This window comes from Apis mellifera, linkage group LG6 (assembly GCF_003254395.2).
Source record: "Apis mellifera strain DH4 linkage group LG6, Amel_HAv3.1, whole genome shotgun sequence".
Taxonomy (NCBI): domain Eukaryota; kingdom Metazoa; phylum Arthropoda; class Insecta; order Hymenoptera; family Apidae; genus Apis; species Apis mellifera.
Window position 1 is genome coordinate 8,472,184 of NC_037643.1, and position 27,524 is coordinate 8,499,707.

The following is a 27,524-nucleotide window of genomic DNA, read 5'->3' on the forward strand; positions in this document are numbered from 1 at the left end:
ATAATTTTTTACTTAAATAAATAAAAAGAAATAGAATAAATTTTTTTTAATATTAATTTAATTATAATTTATTTGATATTACATCTACATGAATGAAATCATTAAGATACCATTTATTTAAAACAAATTATATAAAATTGTTAAATTTTATATAAAATTAATTATATAAAATGTTAAATTTTGCCATGATTTTGTTAATATTAATTAATCGATATAAAATTTCAAATTCAAAATCATATTCACGTGAAACTACTTCAATTACTTTATTAACATTATATACGATCTATCAAATATTCATACACGATATTCCTTAACATTAATACGAACGTATAATTTGGAATTATCTATTCTTTGTATTAGGCTATTTGATCTTTTTTCATGTCTAAAATTGATGGATTTCAGTTGTACGGAAATTAAAATAATATTTCATAGATTACCAAATTGTACATAAAATATAATATCTTGATGCGTATAAAAAATCCGCTTTCTAATTATTCAAAATCAAAATCAATTATCTACATAAATTACAAAAAGACACATTACTTGGATAAAGATTATAACGTATTATTCAACAAAGCATGTGGTATAAACTATAGCCTTAGATAATTCGTGATTACATTGGGACGTATTAAATCGCGTCTGATTAATTTCCATTTTTTTAAATACCACAGTGAATGACTCCATATTTGTTTCCTTTTCTTTCTCCTCAAATCGAATATTTAACTACAAGTTAGTACAATTAATATCGATTGATAGTATCATCGATATTAGAAAGATATTTTAATATCGATAACACTTAAAACAGCGCACAATATGCATAGGTCGCAAGATAATACATATTATCACCTGTATAATATCTATACAGGTGTCATTTGATTAAGAATAATACAGTTCATTTGAATAACAATAATTCTACAGAAAACGCAGTTTAATATGAAAGAAGTATTTTAATTATAGTATCATATCGGGCTCACTCTTGATGCTTAGAGTACAATGGGAGAGAACAAGTGTAGCCAAACTTCAGTAATTTTTAATTATATAGAAACGCATAATGTGTGTATATTAATTATTTAATATATATTCATGTATTAAGAAGTCAATAATATTTTGTAAAACTACATTGAATAAACAAATAGTGTATAATATTATGATACTTGAAAACATCTCAGATTTATCAAAATCATCGCATTGCGTTAAATTAACATATACATAATCATAGTAATATTTGTGGTTATATGTTAAGAATATATCTTTGTATTCCTTGGTCATTGCAATTTCTTACATTTTTTTTAAACACTACCTGGTTTCTCCTTTATAAATACTCTAAGCCATTACGAATTGCTTTCTCCTTGTAATTATTATTTTGGTGGCCTATCTTGATCAGCAAAATATTTTGTTGCATTAGGGAAACGCAAAGGATCTGGAAAATCTGGTGTTCCAAATCTATGTGGATTCAAGCAGTCTCTAATTGCTTGACCAAATGCACGTCTAACACCAGGATCAACAGCTACAGCAATTGCAGCACCTTCAACTTCCTCAACACCTGCTCGAGTTACACCTTCTCTCACTAAACGTTCCATAGACGCCGCTATTGCTGAATGATTGGGAGTAGGACTAACTAATAATCGTGGCTTTTGTTGTTCAATAAGCTTACGTCGTTTAGTAGGTAGTGTACCTAAATAAGCGTCACTAAATGTCGCTACACCACCATTTGTTATTCCTTGCATTTGTAGTTGACGTCGTTGCCTTAATCCATCTCGAGCAATTATTGGTACCCAATCCTAAAATGAAAAGTTTTTTATATTATTCAGCAAAATATAAATTCATGTATTATATAGATAGATATATACTTACTGAAGGTAATGCTTCATGACCTGGGAACGTTTCTGGAATTTCTTCTCTATCTTCGGATAAAGAAGATGCTTCAAAATTTGTTCTTTCTTGTATTGTTTCCGTTTCCATAGGCTAAAATAATAATTTAAAATTTTCATATTCATTCATATGTTATAACATATGTTATATACCTCTACTTCAGATTGTGATTGTGAAGATTGATGTGCTGGGACAGAAGATACCGTTGTTGCTTCAGAAGGTGCATCTTTATATATTAAAAGTGGAAGAATTTCTGAATCTGGAGGCTGTGTAACTCGTAAAGAATAAGTACGAAACTGAACAATAAATATGTTCAGCATCCATCGACTTACTGTTGGACGAATATTTTCCAACATTTCACTCTATTTACAAGATAACATTAATTATTAAGATATAAAATATATATATATATGCGTGTTATTCAATAAGTTATATACGTAACATACCACGAAACGTGATGCAAGTACTTCTAATCCTGCCTGTCCACCACGAATAGAATATCGAAGTACTGCACATAATTGCCTTCCCATATTATTCACAATATTAAAAATTTCTTGTCCGAATCTTGCGTCATCAATATCTAAAACAAGAATATACATTTTTATTTTAAATTTGTGATAAATAAAATTAAAAAAAAAAAAAAATATATATATATATATATATATATATTGACAATATATAAGGTTTCGAACCATTATTAAATACACATTGTAATATATCTTTGATATGACGACGAATTAACGCTTCAACAGTAGCACAAATGTCTACACGTGAACCATTTCTAGTATTAGCATCTTCTTCTGTGCTTAAAAGAGTCTGGAAATGTGGTCTTAATTGTGACAAGAATCGTTCTGTAGCTTGTTCCTGAAGTCTTTCTGTTGGAACATTTGGGAAAGAATATTGAAAGAATTCTTGCAATGGTCTTCTAAGATGAGAAATTGGTTCAGATTGACCAATTCGTAATCTTATTAAATCCACTAATGTCAAATTCTGCACCTGAAAAATGATTTTAAAAAATCAAAAATTGTTTTATAACTTAAAAGACATATTTTATATATATATATATATAATATAAATAATATATAATATATAAATATATAAATTTTATAATAAAAATAATTTTTATTTACCACTAGTACAGATAAATTCACGAGGAAATTTTCTGCACTATAAGAATCTTGAGACGTAAAAAGACTCATTTGAATACCTCTACGTTCTAGTAAATCTGCAAGAGTTAGATCATCTCCAGCAGAATTACCTGTCCTAATAATGAAAAATAATATAATAATTAATTTATTTATTTAATGCATTTATTAATGAATACCAATATACTATAAATAATATACATACCCATTTCCAATAATACCCACGCGAATATTTCCACCAGTACGTATTTGCACCATATTACCATATGGTAAATCGCCCACTTCGGATGAATTAAAATCTAATTATAAAAATAACAAAATAACTATCTTATTTATTCAAAAATACTTACTAGTTAATATTAATACTAATTTGTAATTGATCAATTCTACCTCTTAAAATTTGTTGCCAGTACAATAATGGATCGTTGATCGCATTTGTTTGTGATGTCGTTGATGCTGTAGTATTTGTAGAGCTAGTATTACTAGTAGCACTTGAAGTTGTAGCTGTAATAATATAATATTATATAGAGAGAATATTTTCATCACATTAGTAAATATTATATCACATATAGTAAATCATTTATTTAGAATGAATTGAAATATAATAATAAAAACAATAAAAATTTATTTAAAATATTTTAAAAACATATCAATAGATACTTACTATTAATATTAGTATTGACATTGGATTGTGGTTGACCAACTGTACCTCTTAAAATTTGTTGCCAATACAGTAAAGGATCATCAATTGCATTTGTCTGTGATGTTGTTGATGCTGTAGTATTTGTAGAGCTAGTATTGCTAGTAGTACTTGAAGTCGTGGCTGTAATATAATAATATTATTACGTGGAATAATAATTAATAGATAACAATTATTTAAATTAAATACCTGTTTGTGTTTGAGATTGTGTTTCAGCCGTAGTTTGATTTGTTCGTGTTCCTTGTGACATAGATGTAACAGTACTAGAAGTTGCAGTTGTTGTGCGACGAATATGATGTGAATTGCAAGAAAGGAATGGATCAAAATCAAATGCTTGACCAATACTCATGCCAACACCTAAAGGATGAGTTTGTTGATGAAATACGTGTGGACGTGATGTACTTCTAGTTTGTGTTGCTGTAGTAGGATGAGTACCAACATTGCTTCTAAAAAGTTTATAATATGTATAAGTAAGTTTTTTAATATGATTAAAAACAAATATAAATTAATATTGATGTAACTATCACCGTAAAAAATGATAATATACTTACCGTGCTTGTGTACTTTGTCCAGCATTTGTGTTTCCACTATCAAGTGATGCAACAGTTAATTGACTTACTGTTAAAGGATTTCGGGTTATAATTCTTGTATTAGCCGGACCACCTTGTACCATATGACCAGCAACAGCTTGCATCAAATTTCGTATAAAATCAGGCGGAGGAGCTGAACCCCAGGAAAATGGACCACCACTTGCTCTTCCTATAAGGACAAAAATTAATAAATGAATAAATAATAAATAACGATTCAATATGGATCATAATATTAAATATTAAACTTACCACCATTATTATTATTATTGTTGCTATTGTTATTATTTTCACCAGCTTGATTTTGTTCATTTCCAGGTGTAGCATCTATATTTCCTTCAGGACTGACTTCCATTAATACTTCAACATTGTTTGGTAAATTAAACACTGTACCTGCAATATAATTTTTACTTTCTTATCTTAATAATTAATTTTTTGTAATGTAAAAGTTGATTATTATATGTACCAAATGGAGATTGTGTTGAATCTAATGGTGGTGGTTGTTGTTGTTGTTGTTGTTGTTGCTGTTGCTGTTCAGCTTGTTGTTGAACTCCACCAGATTCGGATTCTTGTTGTTGATTAGAATCCTCAGTATTAGCCTCATTTGTTTCTAATTGTGTAGGTGTACTTGCAGATTCTCCGTTTTCTTCGTTACCATTATTATTATTTGCATTACGTCCGTGTAAGCTAATATGTGCCTAAAGAAACATAATATAGAATAATTTTATTATACAAGGAACAGAATTCAAATATTATTGTCACTCATCCTCACCTCTACCTGGATTGGTATACCGGGCTGCAAAATAGCTGAATGTTGAATAATAATTGGTCTGCATCGCAAATTTCTTGGCGGTGCCTGATTCATATCGACAATTATGTCACTTAAAGCATGGCAAGCATGTGACATATAATGTAAGCATTCACTAACATCATCCACAAATGATTGATTTTCAGTAACAAGTCTTCCCTAAATACAAACATTTTTTTATTTCAAATTATTTCAATTCATTTATTTCAATTCTAAATAAGAAATCATTTATAAATGTTATGTACTTACTCCTGGAGGTAATGAAGGATCATCACGCATAAGTTTACGATAACGTTCTATATGAGGTCGTAATCGAGTTTGAGTATCGAGTAACAATTCCAATAATTCTGCTAATTGTGGTGGTCGCGGAAGTCTAAAAATAATAAATTATAAATTATGTAATAAAACTTTATATTATATGTATTATTATTATTATGCATAATTATTATAAGATAATATAAAGATGCTTACTGTACTGATGATCGTCGATTGGATTGTTCATCATTATTTGATGTAGAACCTTGTTGTTCAGATTGAGCTTGTTGTGATTCTTGTGATTGTTGTGGATCTGATTGATTTTCTTCATTTACAGTCTCATTTGCAGATCTTGATTCACCGTTTTCATCACTATTTCCTATATTTTACATGTAATTTATATTTTTACAATTATTTTATTTTATAATTATATTATTTCATTTTATATATATATAATTGTATACATATTTATATTTCATTTTTTTATTTATATTTTTTTATATACAGACCTCTAAGTAATGTAACATTATTTGCTCCAGCTGCAGATAAGGCAGCTGCTATTGCAGCTGCAGCAGCTTCTGCCAATCGAGCACCACCATTTGTTGCATTTTCATTATTACTGAAAAGACTAAATAATTTATCAATTTATTTTACTATTTTATATATAATAGTTATCAGAGCTATTTCTCTTTTTTTTCTACTTACTATTGTTCTGTATCTAATTCTGATTCCTGCATTAATTGACTTAAAGGTGGTCGATTATTTTCAGATGCAGAAGAATTTACAGGATTTACAGAAGGACTTTCAATTCGATCCATAAGTCGGTCTGCACGTTCAAGCATATGTCTTGCAGCAATTAATCGACCATTAGACAAACTGTTACTAAATTGAGGCACTGGTAATCCTAAAAAAAAAATGCTTAAATAATATAATAGAATTAAAATATTTCATGAAATAAATAATATAAGTAAAATAATTAGAAAATATAAAAGAATTTAGAAATTATGATTTATATATTTAGAGATTATATTTTATATATGTATATATATGTATATATATTAGATATAGTACCATGTCCTTCCACAATTTCAGCTGGTACTGACATTGCACCCAAATACATAGCATTACCATGCATTTGAGCACGTGTAAGCCGATAATGTGTTCTTTGCGGATTTTGCCACACTTGTGATCCTTGATTCTGACCCTGACCTTGACCTCCATCATTTCCACGTTGACCAGGTTGAGGTGGTGCACGTTGTACCAAATGAATTACTTTTCCATTAACATCTTATAAAATAATTTAAATTATTAAAATATTTTACTTTATCATAATTGTATATTAAAATACAACATTTTTTACCATAATCATTTAATTTTTTCTCATCTTGAAGAACTCTACCACAATAAATAAGTCTTTGCGAATCTGCTGGTACTGCCACTGTCTCTGCTATATATTCTTTAAAACCTCGAACAGTAATTTGCTATACGAAACATTTAAATTATTTTTTTTTCATAAAAATTTATTTATTTTTTTTTAATAACAATATAATAATGATAATATGATAATACGATGGAAATTCCAAATTTATTACAAAATGATATTAATATAATATCTTAATATAATTAAACAAAAAAAATTAAGTATATTTCATGATATATAAATGAAATATATATATTAATACATAATTTATATATATATTTAATTATTTAATTAGTTTTTAATTGCTATAAAATTAATTGTATTAATAATATTATGATTATAATTTTATATTTTATAATTAATTATAAATGATTGTATATTTTAAATAAAACATTAATAATATTAATTATAAATATTAAAATAATTAAAAAATTAATGAATAAATTAGAAACTAATGTATATATACATATATTCATTTATATACATATATATATGAATAATAAATCACAAGAATAATTACAGATGTAACCTAAAAAAATATTCAGAAATAAAATAATTAATGAATATATTTAAAAAAATCATATTTGTGATAATCATTTCTAAAATATATAATATATAAAAGTAAAAATATAAATAAAAATATGTTTAATCATTGGGTATGTTATTCAGAATTATGAATATTAATGTTAATTACAAACATACAAGATAGGAATTCATTGTCTGAAGATGAAAAAAAGAATACTTACATCATCTTCTAAGGAGAAAGCATGATTTTGTGAATCCAAAGTCTTTACCGTAAGATCAATCATCGTTAATCCGTCTTCACTGCTACGGTAGAACTAAAATTGAAGGAAATGAATAATATTAGGACGAATGTGCGTAATACCAAATTGTCTTCTACACTCACGCAGGCACGTAGATATAAGTCTGTAAACGACACTTGATTAGTAGCTAGTATCGAAGAGAAATATTCAATATCTAAAATACGAGAAATATAATAATTTTAATGCGAATTGATTACGTAATTAAATTTTAGCATTGCGTTTTTATAGTGCAATCGTTTTTTTAATGAACCTACCGATGAAATTTTATAGCGACGATATGACACGATACACGTTATTTTACCCAGAATTCGCTTCAGCGACACCACAGGCGTTGCCAATATATTGGTTCAATTATTCCCTAGATAGAACAGAATTCAGAATTGATAAAAATCATATTTCTGTTATACGCACATATCTTGAAGTTTCTTTAATATCTACTAGATGACACCAGTAAATTAAACAAACGACGAAATATATGAATTAATTACTTATATCATTGATTTGAATCAATAAATTAATTATTTTTATTTAAAATGAACTTTGTTTATAAATAATATATATTTATAAAAAATTAGAAATAAAATATTATATATCAATGAAAGTTTAAGAATTATATTAGATTAATATAAACATTTGCATTGTTTATAAAATTCTCATGCAATAAATTATATCTTTTAATTAAGATCTATTCAAAATACCTTATATATGTAAATTATCCATTTTACATATTTTTTTTTAAATCATACTTCTTTGCAGATTCTTTATATTTATATTTACATGTTACACTATAAATATAAAAAAAAAATATTCAAACCTTACTTCTTAATTTTTAGCAACTTGAAACTTAAGAAAATAAAGATAAATAAAGAAAAATAAAGAAGCTATCGTTGCAATGTTCAGCTTTATCGACGGAATCTCCCAAATACACGATACAAAATTCACTTTCGATTGCATTATTCCTTAAGGTGTCGCTTTGAAGCACGAAGTCGAATAACAAATATCGAAACATCTGTATCGATCTGTACCAGTAACAGAAATCGATGCATCTTTTCGCGGCCAGATGAAAATAATTTGAGTGCTACCAGCTCGAATATCGAAAGCGAGGCATCAACTCGCCATGGACATCGCGTGATCTGTACGAAGATGAAAAAGAGAAGCAGAAAAGACTCATGGCAGGCCGATCGCATTATTCAGATTAGGGCATCGACTGAGCCACGCGAGTATGCGAGTACACGCGTTTCTTTGTATGCGTATGCACGTGTACGTACTTATATCGGTAGAAGATAATACGGCCGATCGTGCACCGCAGAAGAATGTTAATGGTGCTTCAGTTTTGTATGCAGGAAGTGACGGCGCGTCCCGTCTCATACCGTAGCGGGTCCCGGCGCCCCAGCGTCCGAGCAGAAAAAGGCACAATAAGACCGATAGAACTGAAAAACCAAGAGATTCACGTTGCCGTGTTGGAGGAAGGAAAGAGAGATGCTTCTTTAAATCCCATCATAAAGACACATAGCCAGAGGCTCTCAACATTCTTCAAAAATGACGTTTTTATCATATTTTTCAATTTTATGTTTGGTAAAGTTGATATTTTTTATTCTAATAATGAATATTACATATATTATATATATATACATATATTATTGATAAAATTATATAAATATATATATAAATTGATAAATATAATATATATTTATATTAATACATGATAAATTTATATCAATTATAATTATGATTATTTTATAATTCGAACATTAAAGATTAAATAGTAAAATATATGTAATTAGTAACAGAAATAATTTATGATCATTTGATTACGTAATGTATTTAATTATTATATTAGTATATATATATATATATATTTAAGATCATTAATATTAACGATATCATTATTATTAACGTTTATTGCATTTCTTTATGAAAATATGATATATATTTAAAGAATGAAGACTACTGTATCAATGCAGCGTTAGAAAAACTAAGGCTTACGTCTTGGCCCAATGGAACAAGAAATAAGAGGCGCCAGCCAAAGTTACAGCTTCGTAATGATGTAGTTATCTTGATTTAACATACCTCACAATCTTGTCCGTTAGTACACGCTTAACTTGCTTTACTAGTACGAGCTTTGCCGTTCTTGGCATAGCTTAGTCCATCTATATTTCCTTTACTGCTAATAATAATGATAGGATGAGAAGGAAAGAAAAAGACCATTAACTGAATAAAAAGAAATATGGATGAATGGAAATAGAAAAAAAGGAAAATAGAAGTAGAAACAGGTATCTTAAACAATTCTTAATGATTATCTATACCTATAAGATCAAAATGAACCAAATTATTCATCACGCCTAATATTTAAAACAAATAAAATAATACTATCGTTGTTCTTAGATAAACAGATATCGATTATCAATCGCTGAAATACCTGCTCGATTAATAGTTAATAGCGATTCATCAATCTTCGACGAAGAAGAACGTATACCCTCACACGTATATAAGCACGTACATATACATGGTACAAACACAGATGGAACTGGTATGCTCCACATACTGATTTTAAACGAATCTTACGAAGAATTCGAAATGCCAACTTAGCTTTGACCATCTCACACTATCTTAATGCTTTTATATCCTCTAAACTGCTACTGGCTGCTGCTGTCTCCTTTATCATCCTCTTTCTTCCTTTCAGTCGTTCTTCTTTCACGACAAGAAAACGAGGAGTTCGCGTGCGTGTCTTGAAGCTATGCAACGGGGAGAGAGATCCAGGGAAGCTGGTAGAAGAGATAAACCAATACCGAGGCCGGTAGCGAGCAATGCGTGACACGTTGAACCGTGTGTATACGTGTGTGTTGGCGCCAGGCCGCATTCTCGCATTCGTTAACCAACACATCGCGTTGCTCTCTCTCCTTGCAGCTCGTGCCTTGTTTTCCCTCGCCTCCCTTCTTCCCTCCCCCCTACCTCCACCTTCTCGTACACCACCACTCCACTACCCCTTCCTCCTCTAACCCTTTCAATATTAGGAGCGGTCACGGATCCCAAATTTGCCATCCGTGGGGAGGCGGGACACCGATTTGTCCTCGTCCCGTTTGTACGCTACCGGTGGTGGTACCGTGGCAAGATGACCGGTTTCCATCGTGGTGTACATCGTGGCCGCCAATCGTGTTTTGGAATAAAGCGGTTCTCCTAAAGAGGAGGCTATATATCCAGCTATCGAAATTTATTGTCGATCGACGATTATCAATCGCGATATCATTTCATCCTTGAAACCCGATGACGCATGTTTGTCAACTAACGAAGACTAGTTAATAAAACAAGAACTGTCTTTCAGCTCTTCATCGTATATATTTTATGCATAACTTCTTCTTCCAGTATTTTCTCGTTTATCTTTGTGGTCAAGGCAAGTTCCATACTGTGGAATAGTGTGTGTGTGTGTTTGACAGATAGAGCGACGACGATATATTCATGGAACGTGTTAATGATGCAAGTGAGGCCCAGAAAAATAGGCCCAGAAGTTCCCTTCTTCTTCTTCTTCTCTCATCGAAGAAAATCGCAAATGATACATCGTGTCAATGGAATTCATAGAAAACCGGTCGGTGAAAATACGGGAGGCACGCGGGCCGTCAGATATTTACTGTCGCTTCAATGATCCACGAAGAGATGTCTGATCGTTGAGGTCGGTAATTAATCCGTATTGGTTTACAATGAACGAAAGATAGCATTGAAAGATCATTTATAAATCAATACTGCTTGTAATTCAATAAACGAACAGTATGAATTTCGATTCGAGAGATTTTTCTCATTTTTTATTATTATTAATAAGAAATGTTTTGAATTATTTCAATAAAGATTGATTGATTAAATTGTAACAATTGAAATATTGTACGAATTTAACGAATTAGGGAAGCAAAAAAAAAAAGAAAAGAAATGATACAAGAATAATGTTATCGCCTAACATTAGCAATAACTTATTGTAACAGAGATAATTGCAGGATCGTGAACTGTGTTAAATATCGTGTAAAAGACAAGACACGTGTACCACAACTTGACACGTACTTCGATATAGTCGTGTCAGTCCTTGCTAACTTTTTAACATTTACAAAGATTAGTAGTAGTTGAACAGCAAAAACGATAACGGCGAGGATGAACGAAAAGGAAGAAAAAGGAGACCGAGAACTTCAACGGATTAACATTCCAGTAGCGTTCCTAACTGCTTCGAAATTCATCGCGACAACGCAGGCGATAACATCTATAAGGGGATCAAGAGGACTTTTTTAACAGCTCGCGAAATTGAGTGTGTCAACAAAAATGATACGAGGTATGACAATAAGATAATGATGTGAAACGATGAGAATTAATTTTACTCAATTATATTAATATATTTTAGGTGCATTTTTTTTTTTTTTTATGATTTATTCATGGAAGCAATAAAGAAGAAAATGATGAAAAATGTATATATTATACCGAATCAACTTTTTAGAAATATTCCTATACTTTATTTATTTTGAAATTCATCGTGACAAGTAAAAATGATTACTACTAAGGGTTATAGGTTTCATTGAGAGACCTACCACCGGTAGATACATCGATTAACGATTTTCATATTTCAAACTTGAACGCAACAACAGAGATAATAATAACAAGAAGAAGAAGAAAAAAAAAGAGAGCGATGAAAATGTACAAGTTTCACCGAACCAACATTCCACAAGAGCGTTCTTGGCAGTTCACCTACCTCAAAATCCATCCTCCCTCTCTTCCTCTGGGATACCTATGGCGCTTAGCCATGCTTTCTAAAATGCGATTCGATGGAAAGGGTGATACCGATCTCGTTCTCGGTCATTGACAAATTTGTCAGCATAAAAGAAAAGAGGAAAGAAGAAACAAAAATAGAGCGTATTCACATTAGTGATGATAAAAAAGCGTATCGTATTAACGCATCGCAATTAAACGCCTCTTAACGCTTACATGTAATTTTAATAAGTACGTCGTGTATAAATTTGCATATGGGCACATGGAATGTAATAAGCACCTGGAATTAATGTTATCGCCGTTACGAAGTAGCCGGGGGATTAAGAACGTCCACTATCTAGATGAGAGAATGACCAAGAGTGTGTTATGGACCAAAGAGAGATAAAGATAAAAAAAAAAAGAAAGAAAAAAAAAAAGAAGAAAAAAAAAAAAGAAACTTGAAAATATGTAATTCGAGTAAAGATAACGCGTTTACATCGCGTTCAAAATGTTTCATAGTATCAATTGTTTATTAGGTCCGACTGTCGATCGTACGTATCATTTACTAGCTACTACAAGATAGAGGAAGAAAGAGCACGAGGAAGAGAGAGAGAGGTAAGATATCAACGAGCAGAAGAGAAGGAGAGAGGATGAGAAAGGGAGAGGGAGAGAAAGAGTGAAAAGAAAGATAGGGATCCACGAGCGAATTATCTGGTATTTTCTTTCAGCCTACGAACCCTGAAGCGGCTAAGCAAAGGTCAAAAGTTGAGCAATGCTCTTCTTATCGGTGCAAACACGCCTTTGCATATGCAGCGCGCCAGCATTGAGAGATTGACGATGCTTCTTGCTGTCTCGCAAGTGAGAAACAGTGCAGTGGATCTTCTTTCTTAAACGAAATCGATATACTTCGCGATACTCATGGAACGAGTCGAAAGAATCTTTCCATTATCGATATCGTTGAATATCTATCGGGAGGATTCACGAGGATATCGCCTATTCCCTAGACTCCTCTATCGAAGTTGGAAGTTCGAGACCAAGGAAGTACGTTTCGTGCACGTCTCGCGTGTGGAGAAACTTCCGGTTGGCGAAACAATTCAAGCGACAAATTCATCAGCGGTGAACGGTAACCGATAAAAAGATAGGGAAAACGAAAAGAAAGAAGGCGAAAGAAGAGGGAATCGACTCGGTGTACGCACATAATGTACGAGTCCTGAGAGGAGTTGGAGTCCCTCCCGGAGGCGCGGCGCCGCGCCGCGCCACGGCACGACGTTGTGACTATAAGTAAGTCTCGCGCGGCGCGCCGCGGCTTAATGCCGTTGCCGCGTTCGTGGCGCCAAGAGGAGGGCCCATTGGCGACGATAAGCCTCCTTCGTGTCCGGCACGAACGAGAAAAAGAAAGAGAGAAAAACGGAGATAGATACACAGCAGCCAGCTTTCACCCGCGTTTCAGCAGTGAATATATATACCCCGTCGGGGTGTGGATCGCGACAGTGTAGATAATACGTAGCTGTCAGTCGTATCCGGCCAGTGTCAGTCTAGAGTTGGTATCTAACGGTGAACAAGAGAGTGACCAAGAGAGTCGTGTGTCGTTTGTGTGCCATTCGATAACATTTACCCCGGAGGGAGAAAGAAAAAAAGAAACAACCCTTATTGTCTTCTATTCTTTCCTTCGATCCCATCCCAATGATCTCTCCAATTGTTCGATCCAAATTTGAGTTTTGAATGAATATCGATATCGATCCCTTTTAGAACTCGTGTCGCTTTTATTTTACAAGTGTGAGCAAACGCTCTTCGTTAAAAAATTATCTTATAATATTGTGTCGTGTTGCTTGGATATCGATATATATATATATATATAAGATAATAAGACGCGGTGTGAGTGTGGAATACATAGGGTAGTGAGACGGGTGGAGAGGGATCGGTAAGAAGGTGGTTGGTCATCAAAGGGGGTGCGCATGGTCCCTGCGGACAGGGGAAGGATCACCTGTGTGCGGACGAGCGCGGACCTTTCTACTGGCCCGTTTGGATGGTGGATCAGCGTGGCCGTATTTTGACGTTCGTACCACCATGTCAGGGCTGCTGTACACGCTTTTAGGGTTGGCGGCTAGCACGAGCCTCCATTGTGCCGTCCGCCGCGAGATAAGCCCGTGCACCTGCCGACAGGAAGAGTTCTCCAGTTCCGTTATCAACCCGGGCCAGTCCGCCGCTGCTGCAGCGGCTGCGGCGGTCGCCACCGCAACCGCCAACAACGCCGGCCACCATGGAGGGCATGGAGAACGGATCGAGGTCGTGTGCGAGAAAATGGACTCTTTCGAGCAAGTGGCGGGGGCGTTAAGGGGCAAATTCACCGCTGAACAACAGATTACGTTACGTGTCGCGCATTCGAATCTCAGGGATATATCGCGGCACGATTTTAAAGAGCTGCGGATGTCCATCACGAAACTCGAGTTGAATCACGATCGACTAGGGTGAGTGTGTAAGTTTACCTGCATCGAACGGGAGCTATTTTTTTTTTGTATTTATCAGTTTTATACATATATATTGGAGTAAGGAAATTTTTCTGAAGGGACGAATCGTCTTCGTTTCGTTCTTCGTGCGTTCTGTGTATTTCTTTCCAATTATTCTAATCGCTTCTTTTTTTTTTTTTTCTTATCCCAATGTTGTGAAATTTTTTTTTTTTCACTCACGTTTTATCATTGAAGGAATGTTTGAATGTTTTCCCTTTCAGAAGCACGTTGTGTGACTTAAGTTTAAAACAAGTATAACGAATGATAGTATGAATTCATTTTTGCTCTGGCTGAGCGACCTCGCGGTTTCAAGGTATCTTCCTCGATATGTGAAAGACGTAAAAATCATGGAAATTCCTCGAGCTCTTCCATTGTGGACGAAGAAAATCGTGTGACGCCGATAATGACCCGTGGATAAATGATATCAGGCCACGTTTACGTCTAACAACGCGTTTACAGTGATCGAGCAATGATCACGTTCCTAGAAACTTCTATTTTTATTCGTTTATTCTTTTTTCCTCTTCTTTTTTTTTTTTTTTCTATCCAATTTATTCCTCGCGAGAATAATTTCGGGTGAAAAATTTCAGTCCCGAGATGGATCCCGAGTTGTAAAAAAATTTCTGACAATGTACGCGTATTGAAAGTTTTATCACACTATCAATAAGAAATTCTATTTTATATAAATTTATTAATCGAAAAATTTTAAATTTTATTATAGTTATCGACTTCGCGCATCCGTGTTTAACGTGTCGTCTGACCACATCCCTGCTTGTCTGACCATAAAGTTCCTTAATCACTTACGAAATGTCATCACAACTTTCTGTAAAGTATAAAGTATAAACGAATTGTAAGCGTGAAAAGAAAGAAATTCAAGGAACGCGCGTATAGAAAGGATAACAGAAAATTTATGACATTTATGTATTTGTCATTCGAAACTCATAAAAAAAACACGTTTACAAATGTATCGTATACATTATCGATACAAGCGGCAATCTGTTCACAAAAGGTCACCGTTTGATGTTGCGAATAAAGACATTTATATAAAGGCAACAAAGAAACAGATTCTAGATTCCGATAATATTATTTTTATACGTGAAAAATTTTTTCACGATTAAATTTAATTGGAAAAATTCTGTTCGAATCGTTCGAACAGAATGAAATGTAAAAAAAATATTTCATAAAAATCATAACGCGTTTTGCAATTATAAATAACCGCAAAATGTCCTTCAATTTACAATACATTAATTCTAATGCACGTGTTGTATACGTTGGGTATAATTACTATATAATCTTTGTCCTCATTTATCTTTGAAAGATATTATTCGCTTATACATTATATTTTATATTCTGTTCAGATAAAATATTAAATAATACGTCGATAATTAGGCGAGAAATTAAAAATTTTTCAATATATCCTCAAAAATTCTCACATTGTAATAATTCTCTGAATTAACGTATCAAATTTTTATAATAAGATCCGAAGAAACAATGGAACAAAGATTATAAAGGTGATATTCGTGTCTTTGTTCACTCTCAGTCCTTGAGAGAGAAAAAAAAAGAAAAAAAATAATTGCTTTACAGAAAAAAAAACAAAAATAATGTATTTATTATACATCACACAACCGATGAGAGATTTCATCGATCGTTAATTATCGTCAATTTAATCATCGATTAAGAATAAATGTATGAAAAATCGCGAGAATTTCTTTGTCTCTAGTTAATATGCAAATATCGTCCTTTTGTCTCTTCAAATGGGCACGAACGAACGAGCAACTGGTCTTCCTTGATTGTCCTGATACTTGGCCAGATGAGAAAAAAAAAAAAAAAACGAAAGTTCACGTCGGACGAACAATCATCAATCGTGGTCGTTCCTCGCGAAAGATAGAAAAAGAGGCAGAGCTATGGGCGCGAGAATGAAATCTTAATCGTGCCTGACCTCTTCGAATGAGTTATCAAGAAGAAGAAGCCCTGCGCTTATCGTCTTGGAATAATTAAATAACGAAATGCTGTGAGCCAACATTATGTGAATAATTGAACGATAATGACCGTGTCTCATCTTGGCTTTACAGTTAAAATTTTTCACTGGTCCACTCCGTTTTAAACTTGCATATCTTGATAAAGATTTATACAATTCCAGAAGCCAGTGATTGTGTTTGGCAATTTCGATTGTTTGAAAAAAAAAAAAAAGAAATTTTTAAAAATAGAAACGCAGATACGTTAGATATTTCTTTTTTTGATTAAATTTTTATGTTTAATCCCTGATATTTAATATAAATCGTTTATTCTTTCTAGGAATAGATGCTTTATTTTTTTGAAATATAATGATAAAATATAACGAGATATGATATAGATATCGTAAGTCAAGTATTTTTTATAAAACTAAAATATTTTTTCGTACGTTATTTTTTCTATAATTTTAATATAGTTTCGTGAAAATAATATATATTGTATAAAAGTTGTATCGTATAAGGAAAGATATGAGTTTTCTAGAACAACTAAAAAAAATTATAATTTATCGGAAGGGTTTTTATAACTTAATGATTCACGATGAAAATTTGTCGAAATACAAACGCTTTGATAATCGTTGTTATAGCTTGTATTTAATACAACAATCCTTTTCCTTAATTCGACTATCAAGGAAAAATATAAGCCCATTTTGTTGATCCGTGACTAGGACAATAAGCGATAACTTTAGCTTCACTTTAGATAATTGAGAATTGATTGTATATCGCTTGTTAGTTATGTGTTTTCAAGGGCCATCATATGTTGTTCGCTTTCTGTTCGCCTACGTACGTAAGAAGATAACGCATTATCGACAAATGATATTCCAAATTTCTGGAGATGGACGAGAAAATTTTTATTCTTCAAACAAATTTTAAGATATTAATCTTATAAGTTATTTCGATAGAACGTAAATTTCTACTTCCATTCAAGAAAATAACAAAGAATCTGAGTTAATAATTCTTGCGGATAAATTTATTATTTCATCTCGATCAATGAAATTTCTCATTCGATTATGATAAACGTTTCCCTCAATCGAATTGCGGTGCGATGCGTGTGCCTTGTGTAAATATCTGAATTAAATTATCTCCCCGATTATGTACGATTTTGATGCGAAAAATATGATCTTGCGAGCATAAATAAAAGAAGTTTATTTACAATAGAGTTCTATTTACAATAGAATTAAAGAGATTCCATGTTTTGTAGGTTCGTAGATGGCGAAGTTTTTGCGGGGTTGGGAAGAACGCAATATCTTAGTCTCGCGGATAACGAGGTACCGTCGATACCAAGGCATATACTGTCTCATCTATCTTTACTGAGGACCCTAGATCTCAGCAGAAATCGGATAAATCGTATAGACTCGGATGACTTTAAGGTATGCATGCGTATACTAATAAGATACATTTCATCATTCGCCTATTAATTTTCTTCCTCCCGAGTGAATATATAAATGTGCACGAGACACGTGTTCAGAAGAATCAAGAAGTTTTTCTTCGTGCACTTCTGCGATGTGCATAAGAACTTTGAATCATATATATATATACCGTATAGTGTTCAATCGATCATTTATGCGCAAATATTAAACGCGACGTTTCAGATTCCCTGATGCATCGATCACGGTATTTTGCAAAAATACGTTGTTTCAATAATTATCTGAGAATAATTTTTTTCTCGATATCTTGCGTGTAAAATGCTCGTAGGAAAATGTGAATGGGGAAGGATATGTATATATATAATGGAAAAATATCATCACCCGGTAGTGATAATCATCAAAATAGTTTATAAACAGGAAGAAAATAAATTATAAATATACGTCATAATATGTGATCAATATACGAGAGTTGACGTAACCTTTTTTGACCGTTTCAATATTTCTGCAAAGATATGCATTTATCGAGCCGATTAAGCCTGATCTGATTCGAGCGCCGAATGATCGAGCGTTTGCGAGCATAATTCATCGTAGCATGATATTCCTGTTCACAAGGAAAATTTCTCGTATATTATTATTATTATTATTTTTAATATGATACAACGAAAGAGATATTAAAATAAATAAATTATAAATTATACAAAAAATCGTTTCAGATCGTTGAACATTTACGTGATGTTATACATAGAATCCGATCGAAAATATTTTTTTTTGATTTCTATTCGTTTATTTTTATTTTTATTTTTTTTTTCTTTTCTTACTTTTTTTCATTGTAACGAAATCAATAGGATAATTTCTTTTCTTTTAAACACGTTTTGCACACACTATGCGCGACTTCACGATATATATTTGTAACCTGCGTATGAACGAACAATTCATACTCGAAGAGAGGAAGACAGCTAGTAGAGCTTGGTGGGGTTTCCCTGGCGCTTGTCGCGCACGTGACTGGCCACGTGCACAGAATTGTCCGTCAATCGTTCCCCAGACGAATCGTACTACTTGTGAGAATTTTTTTCCTTTTTTTTTTTCACGGTTGCCTCGTGTGATTTATCGCACGTTTCATGAAACGAAAAAAATAGATAAATAAATAAAAAAATAGGAAATGTAAAAAACTGTGTGCAAACTTTTTTTTTTTTTTTTACTACTATTTTTCAATTTTAAGAAGAACAATTTCAAACATATTTAGAGAATCGTGTTAAACACGTATATACGTACGTATGTTTTATACGACGCGTTTGCTCGTAAAGTTAAATCAATTATTATTCGTATTTTTTATGCAAGAGAATAAAAAGAATTCATAACGTTCATCATGATTCTAAAGTAACCGAGACACGCTAAATTCTCTGCTTATTCATGCACTTTATAGTGAATTAAATATCTCTGAATATTCTATTAAATATGTATGTAAATAAGAGAAAAACAGATAAATTTGATGTAACAATAAATTCGCCTATGTGACGAATTATCAGAAGAAAAATGTTTATCGCGTGACAGCCGTAAACAGATGTTGATTCGAATCGATCGTTTCAATAAATGCGAACAACAACATTTTAAACTCTTCCGTTGCATCATGAACTTTTTTAGTACAGTTCAAAAAATTTTCGCTATATGTTGCTTCAGTAAGCCATTATAATATTTATCATGCAACGCCATTCTTGATTAAACGTCGCACATCCTCGTATTTAATCGAGTTTGTCGATACGGCTAAATATTATCTGTTCAAATCATCTTTCATCTCTTCCTTTCCTTCTTGCTTCTCTCTCTCTGTCTCTCTCTCTCGCTCGCTCGCTCGTTCGCTCGCTCTCTCGTTCTCACGCACTGTTTTCATATAAATCAAACGATCAAATTTTATATGAAATAACATATATACGAATAAAAAAATCTATACAATCAAATCCTTCCAATATGTGTATTTTCAAAATTCATTTTCTTTTTTTACCTATGATTTTCAGTACAATCCGACATTACAACATCTTCTTCTGGCCGGAAATGCAATTTCAGAAATGGTGCCAGGCTCGTTACCACCGTTAGTGAAGCACTTACACGTTGGCCGCAATCATTTACAAAGCCTGAATCGAACCTTACGGTACGGACACTTTCTTGATTACCGAAAATTTACGTCCATTCACGAACCACCTAGAATGTATCGGACATCCTGTTTACAATTCCGACAGTGGACTCTTAATTGGCTCTATTCATCGTTGATGCAAAGAACCAAGCTCCTTGGGACTCGGCCGAATGATTAAGCAAACGTGCACGCGTATTATATGCAAAGGAGAGAACAATTAAGCTTGCGATCTAGTCACATATTTGAGATTATGTACAATTTTTAAGAATTTAAGAATTTTCTTTTTTTTTCTCTCTCTCCATCTTTTCTTCTTCTTCTTCTTCTTTTTTTTTTTTAATTGATCAATGGAGAGAGAAAAATAATAATTAATAAGAAAATGAATGATAGAAGAAAAATTAAGAAATATATCCATATTTGATGAAAGCAAGTAACGATTTGTTTTCTCTTTTTTTTCTTTTTTTTTTTTTTTTGGAGCGAATTTTATCGGAACGTGAGGTTCGCCATGCACGTGGCTTAATCTTGTTTCAGAGATTTGAATCAGTTGGAGTGGTTGCTAATTAACGCCAACGAGCTCTCGTCTCTGGATGGCGAGCTACCGTCTTCTGGCCATAATCTGAAGATGCTCTACGCCGTGGACAATAAATTAACTCACTTGCCGGTGGAATTTCGTTACCTGCATCGTTTGGAAAGTTTGTATCTTCAACACAATAAGATCCGCAGTTTGGATGGTACGCTACAAAAGGCACGTCGACTGAAATTTCTCGAACTTTCGCACAACGATCTGCAAGAGGTAATTAATCATGATCAATAATAAAAATACCCTTATAGTTTATTTTTATAATATATCGGAACAAATAATTATTATTTATACGCTTTAAGTATTTTTTTTCTTCCCTCAAAAATATGAGAAATATATTATTCCGTTTAAAACATTATTTAAAAAAATATAAATAGTTTATATTAGTTTATTAAACTATAATTTAATTTAATAAATATCGTTATCTATATGATGTTTATATCGAAGCAATAGCGGTTTATAAAACATGTAGATATCCATATGAAGTGCAAGTGCACGATCGCGATGTATGATAACGCGTGGAGGCGTTCGTTCAATGTTCCGTGCATTAAGTCAATTACTACATCCTAATGTAATTATTATGTCGTGCGCTTCCGTTTCGCGGATTAAATTTTTATTGCAATGGACGGCTGGTATTCGATGGTCTTCTTCGCCATTCGACGTTTGATAGGCATCTTTCGATCGTCTAGAAAGATTTCACATTTAACAAATTAATATAATTTCTCTTCTAATAATAATTCTAAATATTGATATGATTTTCCGAACCGAATAAATTGTTTTATTTCCAAAGTGAAATATATATTTAAAAATAAAATTTGAATTTAAAAAATATATAAATAAAATATATAATAATGTGTATATGGTAATAAGATGATAAATAGAAGAAATATTATCAAAGATAATATTATAAGTAAAATATTTTTTCTCAGTTAACGGAAGAGGATTTCATAGAAGCTGAAATGTTAGAGGATTTAGAGCTTGGCCACAATTCTCTAAAATCGTTGGATAGCGCGGGTGATAATGGCGACGGAAATGGGGGCAACAGTGTCCTTTACCCTCTTAGATCGCTCAAGTGTTTAAATTTGACGCACAACGAGCTTCGTGAATTTTCATTCGCGTCACTTCGTGGTCTGCGCGAGTTACGAATGCTTGATCTCTCGAACAACAGAATCGCGCGGCTCCATAGAGGAAGAACGCCATCAGAGGTACTTTGAGATAGATATATTTTCAAATTTCTATAGAGGGACATTCGATAATTTTTTATTTGTAATATGATTATTATTCTAAAAAAATAGAATCGAAATTGAACTTTGAAGAATTAATTATCGACACTTCTTGCTTACCAATATATTTATGTGTTGAATTATTTAAATATTTTATTGGATATTTTATTTTCATCAAATATATGTGAATGAATTTAATAGAATAATATTTTTTCAAATGAATCAAATATTTATATTGCAAATAAAAAATATTATTACTTATTATTTTTAAGATAAATCCAATATCTGTAAAAAAAATATATTTTAATGTACTTGGTTGAAAATTTTAATCAAATATAAAGAATTATTCAAAATATATATATAACTTTATATCCTGGTTGACTTGTTTTTACAGAATTTAGTGGAAGAGGAAGGAGATGAAACGGCAGGCGGAAATATTCAAGATATGCGACTTCAGCATAACGAGCTACGAAGCTTGGATGGTTCCTTGTTTCTTGGAATGAAGGAATTGCAGAGGTTGAATCTAAGTCATAATGCTTTAGGACCAACAATTGGTCAACGCGATCTACGAGGTCTTGATGGTCTAAAAGTACTCGATCTTTCTCATAATGAGCTCACCACTCTTGAAGATACATCAGAGGTACAATAATATGCATGAAATTAATTCACACACGTATTTTTATCAATTATAATTGTATAGTTTCATCACAATATTTGATTTATTCATTATTATTGAACACATATTGAAATGTTAAAGAATTAAATTTTTCCTACAAATCAATGATTAATTAAAAAACCATGTAATATGTACAAATCTCAAAATAGATGTGTAATAATATCTTTTTTGAAAAGGTTTCCTTATTACCACATTTTATAATCATGATATTTCTGTTTATAGACGTGGCTTCCTTCTCTGGAAGAATTGAACGCATCACATAATCGTTTAGTAACGTTATCCGAAAGAGACTTTCGTGGATTTCCCGTTCTCTGCTGGGCAGACGTGAGCGCGAATCGGATACGTATTCTGATGCCGGAACTCGTGGCAAATACACGGTGTACTGTTCACGGAGTGCCAGATGTGCTTCGTATATATCTGCAAGGTAAGCTCAAATTATTATCAGTATTATTATAGCATATTATCTATATGGTATAATATATGAATATTATACTATTGATGAAAACTTGAATAAATTTGTTTAGCCTTAATTTTATCTCTTTTTTTTACACATCTAATATAAAATTTAAAATAAGTTATTAGAGGTGACATATAAAAGTCACGTGAGTTCATAAAATTTAAAATAAACAGAATTATTTGATTATTTTATTATTTGATTAATTATTTCTTATATCATTTCATTAATAAAATAATTAATATAACAATATTTAAATTTTATTTAATATAAATATAGTATATAAAATAAAAAAATTATTTTTTTTAAATAAAAAATCGCATTATTTTTAAAATGCTTATTTGTAAATTAATAATAACATACAAAGAGAGAAAAGAAAAAGAAAATAAAAATAAAAAAACTTTTTTTATAAATAAGAAAAACTTTTATATACTTTTCTTTTTTATAAATATCTATTGAATTTGGAATAAATTTTTCTTTCAATAAATGAATATCTGCAATATAGTTTGGGAAATTTTATTATATTATTAAAATATTAAATTTTTCTTTTTGATTGTTTTTAAATTTAAATTTGACAAGTGAATATCTTCCAATTAAATTATTGCAATTAGACATTATTTTATGAAATACATTATAATAAATTTAATTTTAATTTTTTTTTAATACAAAAGCTGTTAAATTATTTTCTTAATTATATTTAGCATTTGCAATTGATTTAATAGGAAGTTAATGTTTCGTTTAATAAATAAATATTGATAGATTATAATTCAGAATTTTTTAAATTGCGCAATAAAAAACGATAAACACAGGTGTACATGACTTCATACATTTTAGGAATATCATTTTGTCGAATAAAAATTTTTTTATCGTTTGTTCTTATTTTCCATAAAACATGGAAATTTTTAGTAAATTTATAATCATATTAAACAAAATTGAAAATTTTTCGACTAATTCCAATTCTTAAAATTGAATGATATTAAATAATTCTGTTGACTAAAGCTGATACAATCGGTAAAAAAAATATGTATTTAAACACGATATAAAGAATAAATAATAAAAAATAATAAAGAATAATTTTAATATTGATGTGCTATAAGATCGAAAGAGAAAACAAGCAATGCTTATAATATTCTTAATAACGTATTATGCGCAAATACGCGTAATCGTCTGGTTCGTACAACGTGGAGTCATCCGATCGTACGATATGAACGGTCATTCGATTTCGTTTTCCACCCTCACAAAAGGATAACGTCTTTGTGGAACGCAGACGCGTTGAATGGGCGCCAGTGCGTAATTAATAAACACATCGTTAAATGTCGCGAGGCCAACCGATGGAAGAAGAAACGAGACAGAATGAGGGAACGGGTCATGAGAGTGGTCGGTGTCGGCAGAAAATAAATTACTGCTTGATAATAACGTGGCTCCATTTGGCTCCCAAGCTGTACATTATTTTGTTATAAGTTACATTTTATAATGATAACCTCCGTCGTGGCGCCATCTCGTATTATTTATTGTATACCAAAGATGGATTGTTAACTGTTATTTATTGTTAAACATATACAAGTTTTCGTGGTACCGTTATCACGTTCAATTCTGTTATTTCAGTTAACTTTGTTATTTCTCTTGTTCGGACATTTTCATTGAAGTTTTCTTCTTCATAATCTGCAAATGAACGATATGATAATTCTATTGTTCCTTTTATTATTATGTTTTCGAATTTGTGACACATGATCAAATCATATATATGTACATTTATGAAATTTTTGAAATCCTAAATTCATCATCATGATGCAAATATGCATTTTCTATATCATGATATATTAAATCTGGAATAATTTTTTCAATAAGACTTAAGGAACTATTATGATGTCATAATTGTACGATGATTTTTACTGCTTCAAAAATTCACTCCAGACAGACTCATATCTAGCTTCTTACTTATCTTGTCTTGCTGACGATACATCATAAAAAAAAGAAGAGTTTCCCCTTGCGATATTCCGATGTTTTTTGCTTACAGATAATCCGGTGTTGTGTGATCCTGGACTCGCAGACCTGACCGTGGCTTTCGAAGTTAATCACGCGAAAGTTTATGGTGTTGCCAATAATTGTCCGACTACCGTGGCGACTCCTACCGAACAAACGTCGCCACTTCCGCCATTACCACCGACGCTGTTGTTAGCTGCCGCTGCAGCTGCTTCCGGAGGAAATGTTTCTTTCGCCGCGACACTTGAGTAGTTCATTATAAAATAAAATAATAATTTTAAGATGTGATCAATCGATAGAGAAAGTTTGAATGAAAACGAAGAAAAACGAAGGATTGAGAAGAAGAATTCTTCGATTCATAGTTATTCGTTTGTGTGAAGCTATGCAATATCTACACACGAATAGACACATGTGAGAAACGATAATGTTAAAAGTTCGTTTTATTGGTATTCATTGTGATAAACTAAAAGTGTGTGGAAATGGGCGGTGTAAATCTTGGTGTAACTTCGTTCCCCTTCACGTTCGACAGACGTTTTAGTTCGTTTAATCTAATCCGCTTGCGTGAATTTCTTGGAAGCATGCAAATGAAAAAAAAAATGTTGTATAATAATAATAATAATAATAGAATAATACATACATACACATATATACACAAACAGACATTCATTAACATCATGACATCATAAAAAATTTCATATGCGACTAATCTCATAATCGACAACTGACAATCGTTCGCGATCAGACGTCGGTCTCTAATCGATAGATGTGTTACTACATTTGTTATATGTAGTTATTAAGTAACGAGAAATATATATTTATTTTAGTGAATTTCGATCACATATCATATAGTTCGCACAGAACAATTCCCTATGTGTTCGATATAGAAAAAAAACATTATATATTTGTTTAAACCGAAACAAGAACAACGAGATCATTTTTATCGACAAACAGTTTATCGTTTCTGTTTTTTAATTATAATTATAATTATTAATATGACATTATTACGTTGTAAATAGTCATTAATTTCGTTACTTCTTATACACCCTATTAACACTAGAGCTCGACGTTTCTTCGAATGTTTCACTTCGAATTCCAATTTGCATCTATTGTTTAAAAATTTCATCTATTTTATCTTTTAATATGTTAAAATAATTATATATGTATGTAGTATAAAAAAAACTGCGCTATAGAAACGATATAAATAATTAATAAGAGTACTCAAAGCTCTCGAGATCGATTAACAAATTAATCTTTTAATTGAACTCGAAATCATTATTAATCATCCATACTTCAAAGTATTATCCATAACGCTTATGTGACATACTGTGTATCATTTTTTGTGTTGCTTTAGATTATTCATTAATGACGTCGGTTAATATGTCTAATATCTAGTGTACAATTATATTGTGTAAGATAATATATAGAATTTCCAAAATAATATTTGCACATTTATATTATATTATATTATATTATATTATATTATATTATTATATTATATTATATTATATTATATTATATTATGTTAATAATGAATTTTTAAATTAAATATAATAGATAAAAATTTGTGCACAGGTATTAATCGTATCAAAACCGATAGACAACGTGAATACGGCTAGTATACATCATAATAGTGCATCAATTCCCATCGTCGACGTTTCGATCTTTAATTAAATTCTTGAATGATCGAGTAAATGAACGATCGAGCAGGTCAATAGTGTAAGTGAAATCTGTTAACTTACGTTGTGTATGCGATATGGACTGATTGGCAGTGGGCGATCAATTGACTCTCTCGTTAACTCGTGCCAATAGGGATGAATTGTTATCAACGTGCTGCTACGCATACATAATCAATTGGCCCTTTCCATGTACGAGTAAGACGCGTAAATATTTCGTACGTAGTTATGTTAATATACGAATTAATGTAAAGTATGATAAGCGAAAGATTCAAATTTTCGCAAGATATTAGATGAACTTGAATAAGTAAATTTTTATCATTCAAGATTGTTTGAATAATCAGAACAACAGTGATGTAAATTAATGAATTGAAATATATCTAATATTTTCAAATAAAAATAAAAATTTTAAAAATAAAATTTTTAGAATTTTTCTAATACAAATAAAAAATAATATCTTCCAAAATTTATTCAGACTGTTACATTTCATTCATTATTGTTCATTTTATTCATTATCAAAAGATATTAATATCGATTGCTAATTTTAAAATTGAAACAATTTATCAACCAAATATTTTTTAAATAAAATCAATTTTAAAAAGA

The 27,524-nt window shown here is 31.4% G+C and overlaps 2 protein-coding genes and 4 long non-coding RNA genes across 17 annotated transcripts; 2 read left to right on the forward strand and 4 right to left on the reverse strand.

The window, feature by feature from the left end:
• Nucleotides 1-232: 232 nt before the first annotated feature.
• LOC408889 (large proline-rich protein BAG6) lies at nt 233-8,013 on the reverse strand. Of its 8 annotated transcripts, none has more exons than XM_026441169.1 (23): nt 7,866-7,975; nt 7,695-7,765; nt 7,534-7,626; nt 6,728-6,848; nt 6,439-6,654; nt 6,073-6,271; nt 5,877-5,986; nt 5,584-5,746; nt 5,362-5,485; nt 5,077-5,271; nt 4,771-5,002; nt 4,557-4,691; nt 4,269-4,476; nt 3,907-4,163; nt 3,682-3,840; nt 3,408-3,521; nt 3,223-3,316; nt 3,003-3,135; nt 2,565-2,868; nt 2,319-2,452; nt 2,025-2,234; nt 1,855-1,965; nt 233-1,781 (listed from the first exon to the last, which is right to left on the reverse strand). In XM_026441169.1, exons 3-23 carry the CDS (start codon nt 7,594-7,596, stop codon nt 1,359-1,361), a joined length of 3,705 nt encoding a protein of 1,234 aa, XP_026296954.1. In that variant the 5' UTR covers nt 7,597-7,626; nt 7,695-7,765; nt 7,866-7,975; the 3' UTR covers nt 233-1,358. The 8 variants fall into 8 exon arrangements, with proteins under 8 accessions (XP_026296954.1, XP_006565470.2, XP_003250630.2 ...); XM_006565407.3 differs by having other exon boundaries at nt 4,557-4,697; nt 5,083-5,271; nt 5,877-5,995; XM_003250582.4 differs by having other exon boundaries at nt 4,557-4,697; nt 7,866-7,974.
• A 372-nt stretch (nt 8,014-8,385) lies between these two features.
• LOC102656723 lies at nt 8,386-11,387 on the forward strand. 3 transcript variants are annotated; one of them, XR_410263.3, is made up of 3 exons: nt 8,386-9,186; nt 9,551-10,141; nt 10,295-11,387. It is a non-coding gene; the product is annotated as an uncharacterized LOC102656723 (long non-coding RNA). The 3 variants fall into 3 exon arrangements; XR_001703263.2 differs by having other exon boundaries at nt 9,551-9,884; nt 9,997-11,387; XR_001703264.2 differs by having other exon boundaries at nt 8,386-8,871; nt 8,955-9,186; nt 9,551-11,387.
• Nucleotides 11,388-13,035: 1,648 nt separating this feature from the next.
• Nucleotides 13,036-25,884, forward strand: LOC408888 (leucine-rich repeats and immunoglobulin-like domains protein 1). Its single transcript, XM_392419.7, has 8 exons — nt 13,036-14,798; nt 18,045-18,213; nt 20,220-20,353; nt 20,864-21,125; nt 21,842-22,117; nt 22,530-22,775; nt 23,034-23,235; nt 25,283-25,884. The coding sequence occupies exons 1-8, from the start codon at nt 14,398-14,400 to the stop codon at nt 25,498-25,500; spliced, it is 1,908 nt and encodes a 635-aa protein (XP_392419.3). The 5' UTR covers nt 13,036-14,397; the 3' UTR covers nt 25,501-25,884.
• Nucleotides 18,602-21,135, reverse strand: LOC107964623. Its single transcript, XR_001703470.2, has 3 exons — nt 21,009-21,135; nt 20,207-20,403; nt 18,602-20,085 (listed from the first exon to the last, which is right to left on the reverse strand). It is a non-coding gene; the product is annotated as an uncharacterized LOC107964623 (long non-coding RNA).
• LOC107964622 lies at nt 21,283-22,314 on the reverse strand. Its single transcript, XR_001703469.2, has 3 exons — nt 22,256-22,314; nt 21,968-22,147; nt 21,283-21,597 (listed from the first exon to the last, which is right to left on the reverse strand). It is a non-coding gene; the product is annotated as an uncharacterized LOC107964622 (long non-coding RNA).
• On the reverse strand, nt 22,458-25,318 carry LOC100578675. Of its 3 annotated transcripts, none has more exons than XR_003304767.1 (4): nt 25,204-25,318; nt 24,842-24,927; nt 23,001-23,228; nt 22,458-22,905 (listed from the first exon to the last, which is right to left on the reverse strand). It is a non-coding gene; the product is annotated as an uncharacterized LOC100578675 (long non-coding RNA). The 3 variants fall into 3 exon arrangements; XR_003304766.1 differs by having other exon boundaries at nt 25,016-25,276; XR_003304768.1 differs by lacking the exons at nt 24,842-24,927; nt 25,204-25,318 and adding an exon at nt 24,669-24,790.
• Nucleotides 25,885-27,524: the final 1,640 nt, after the last annotated feature.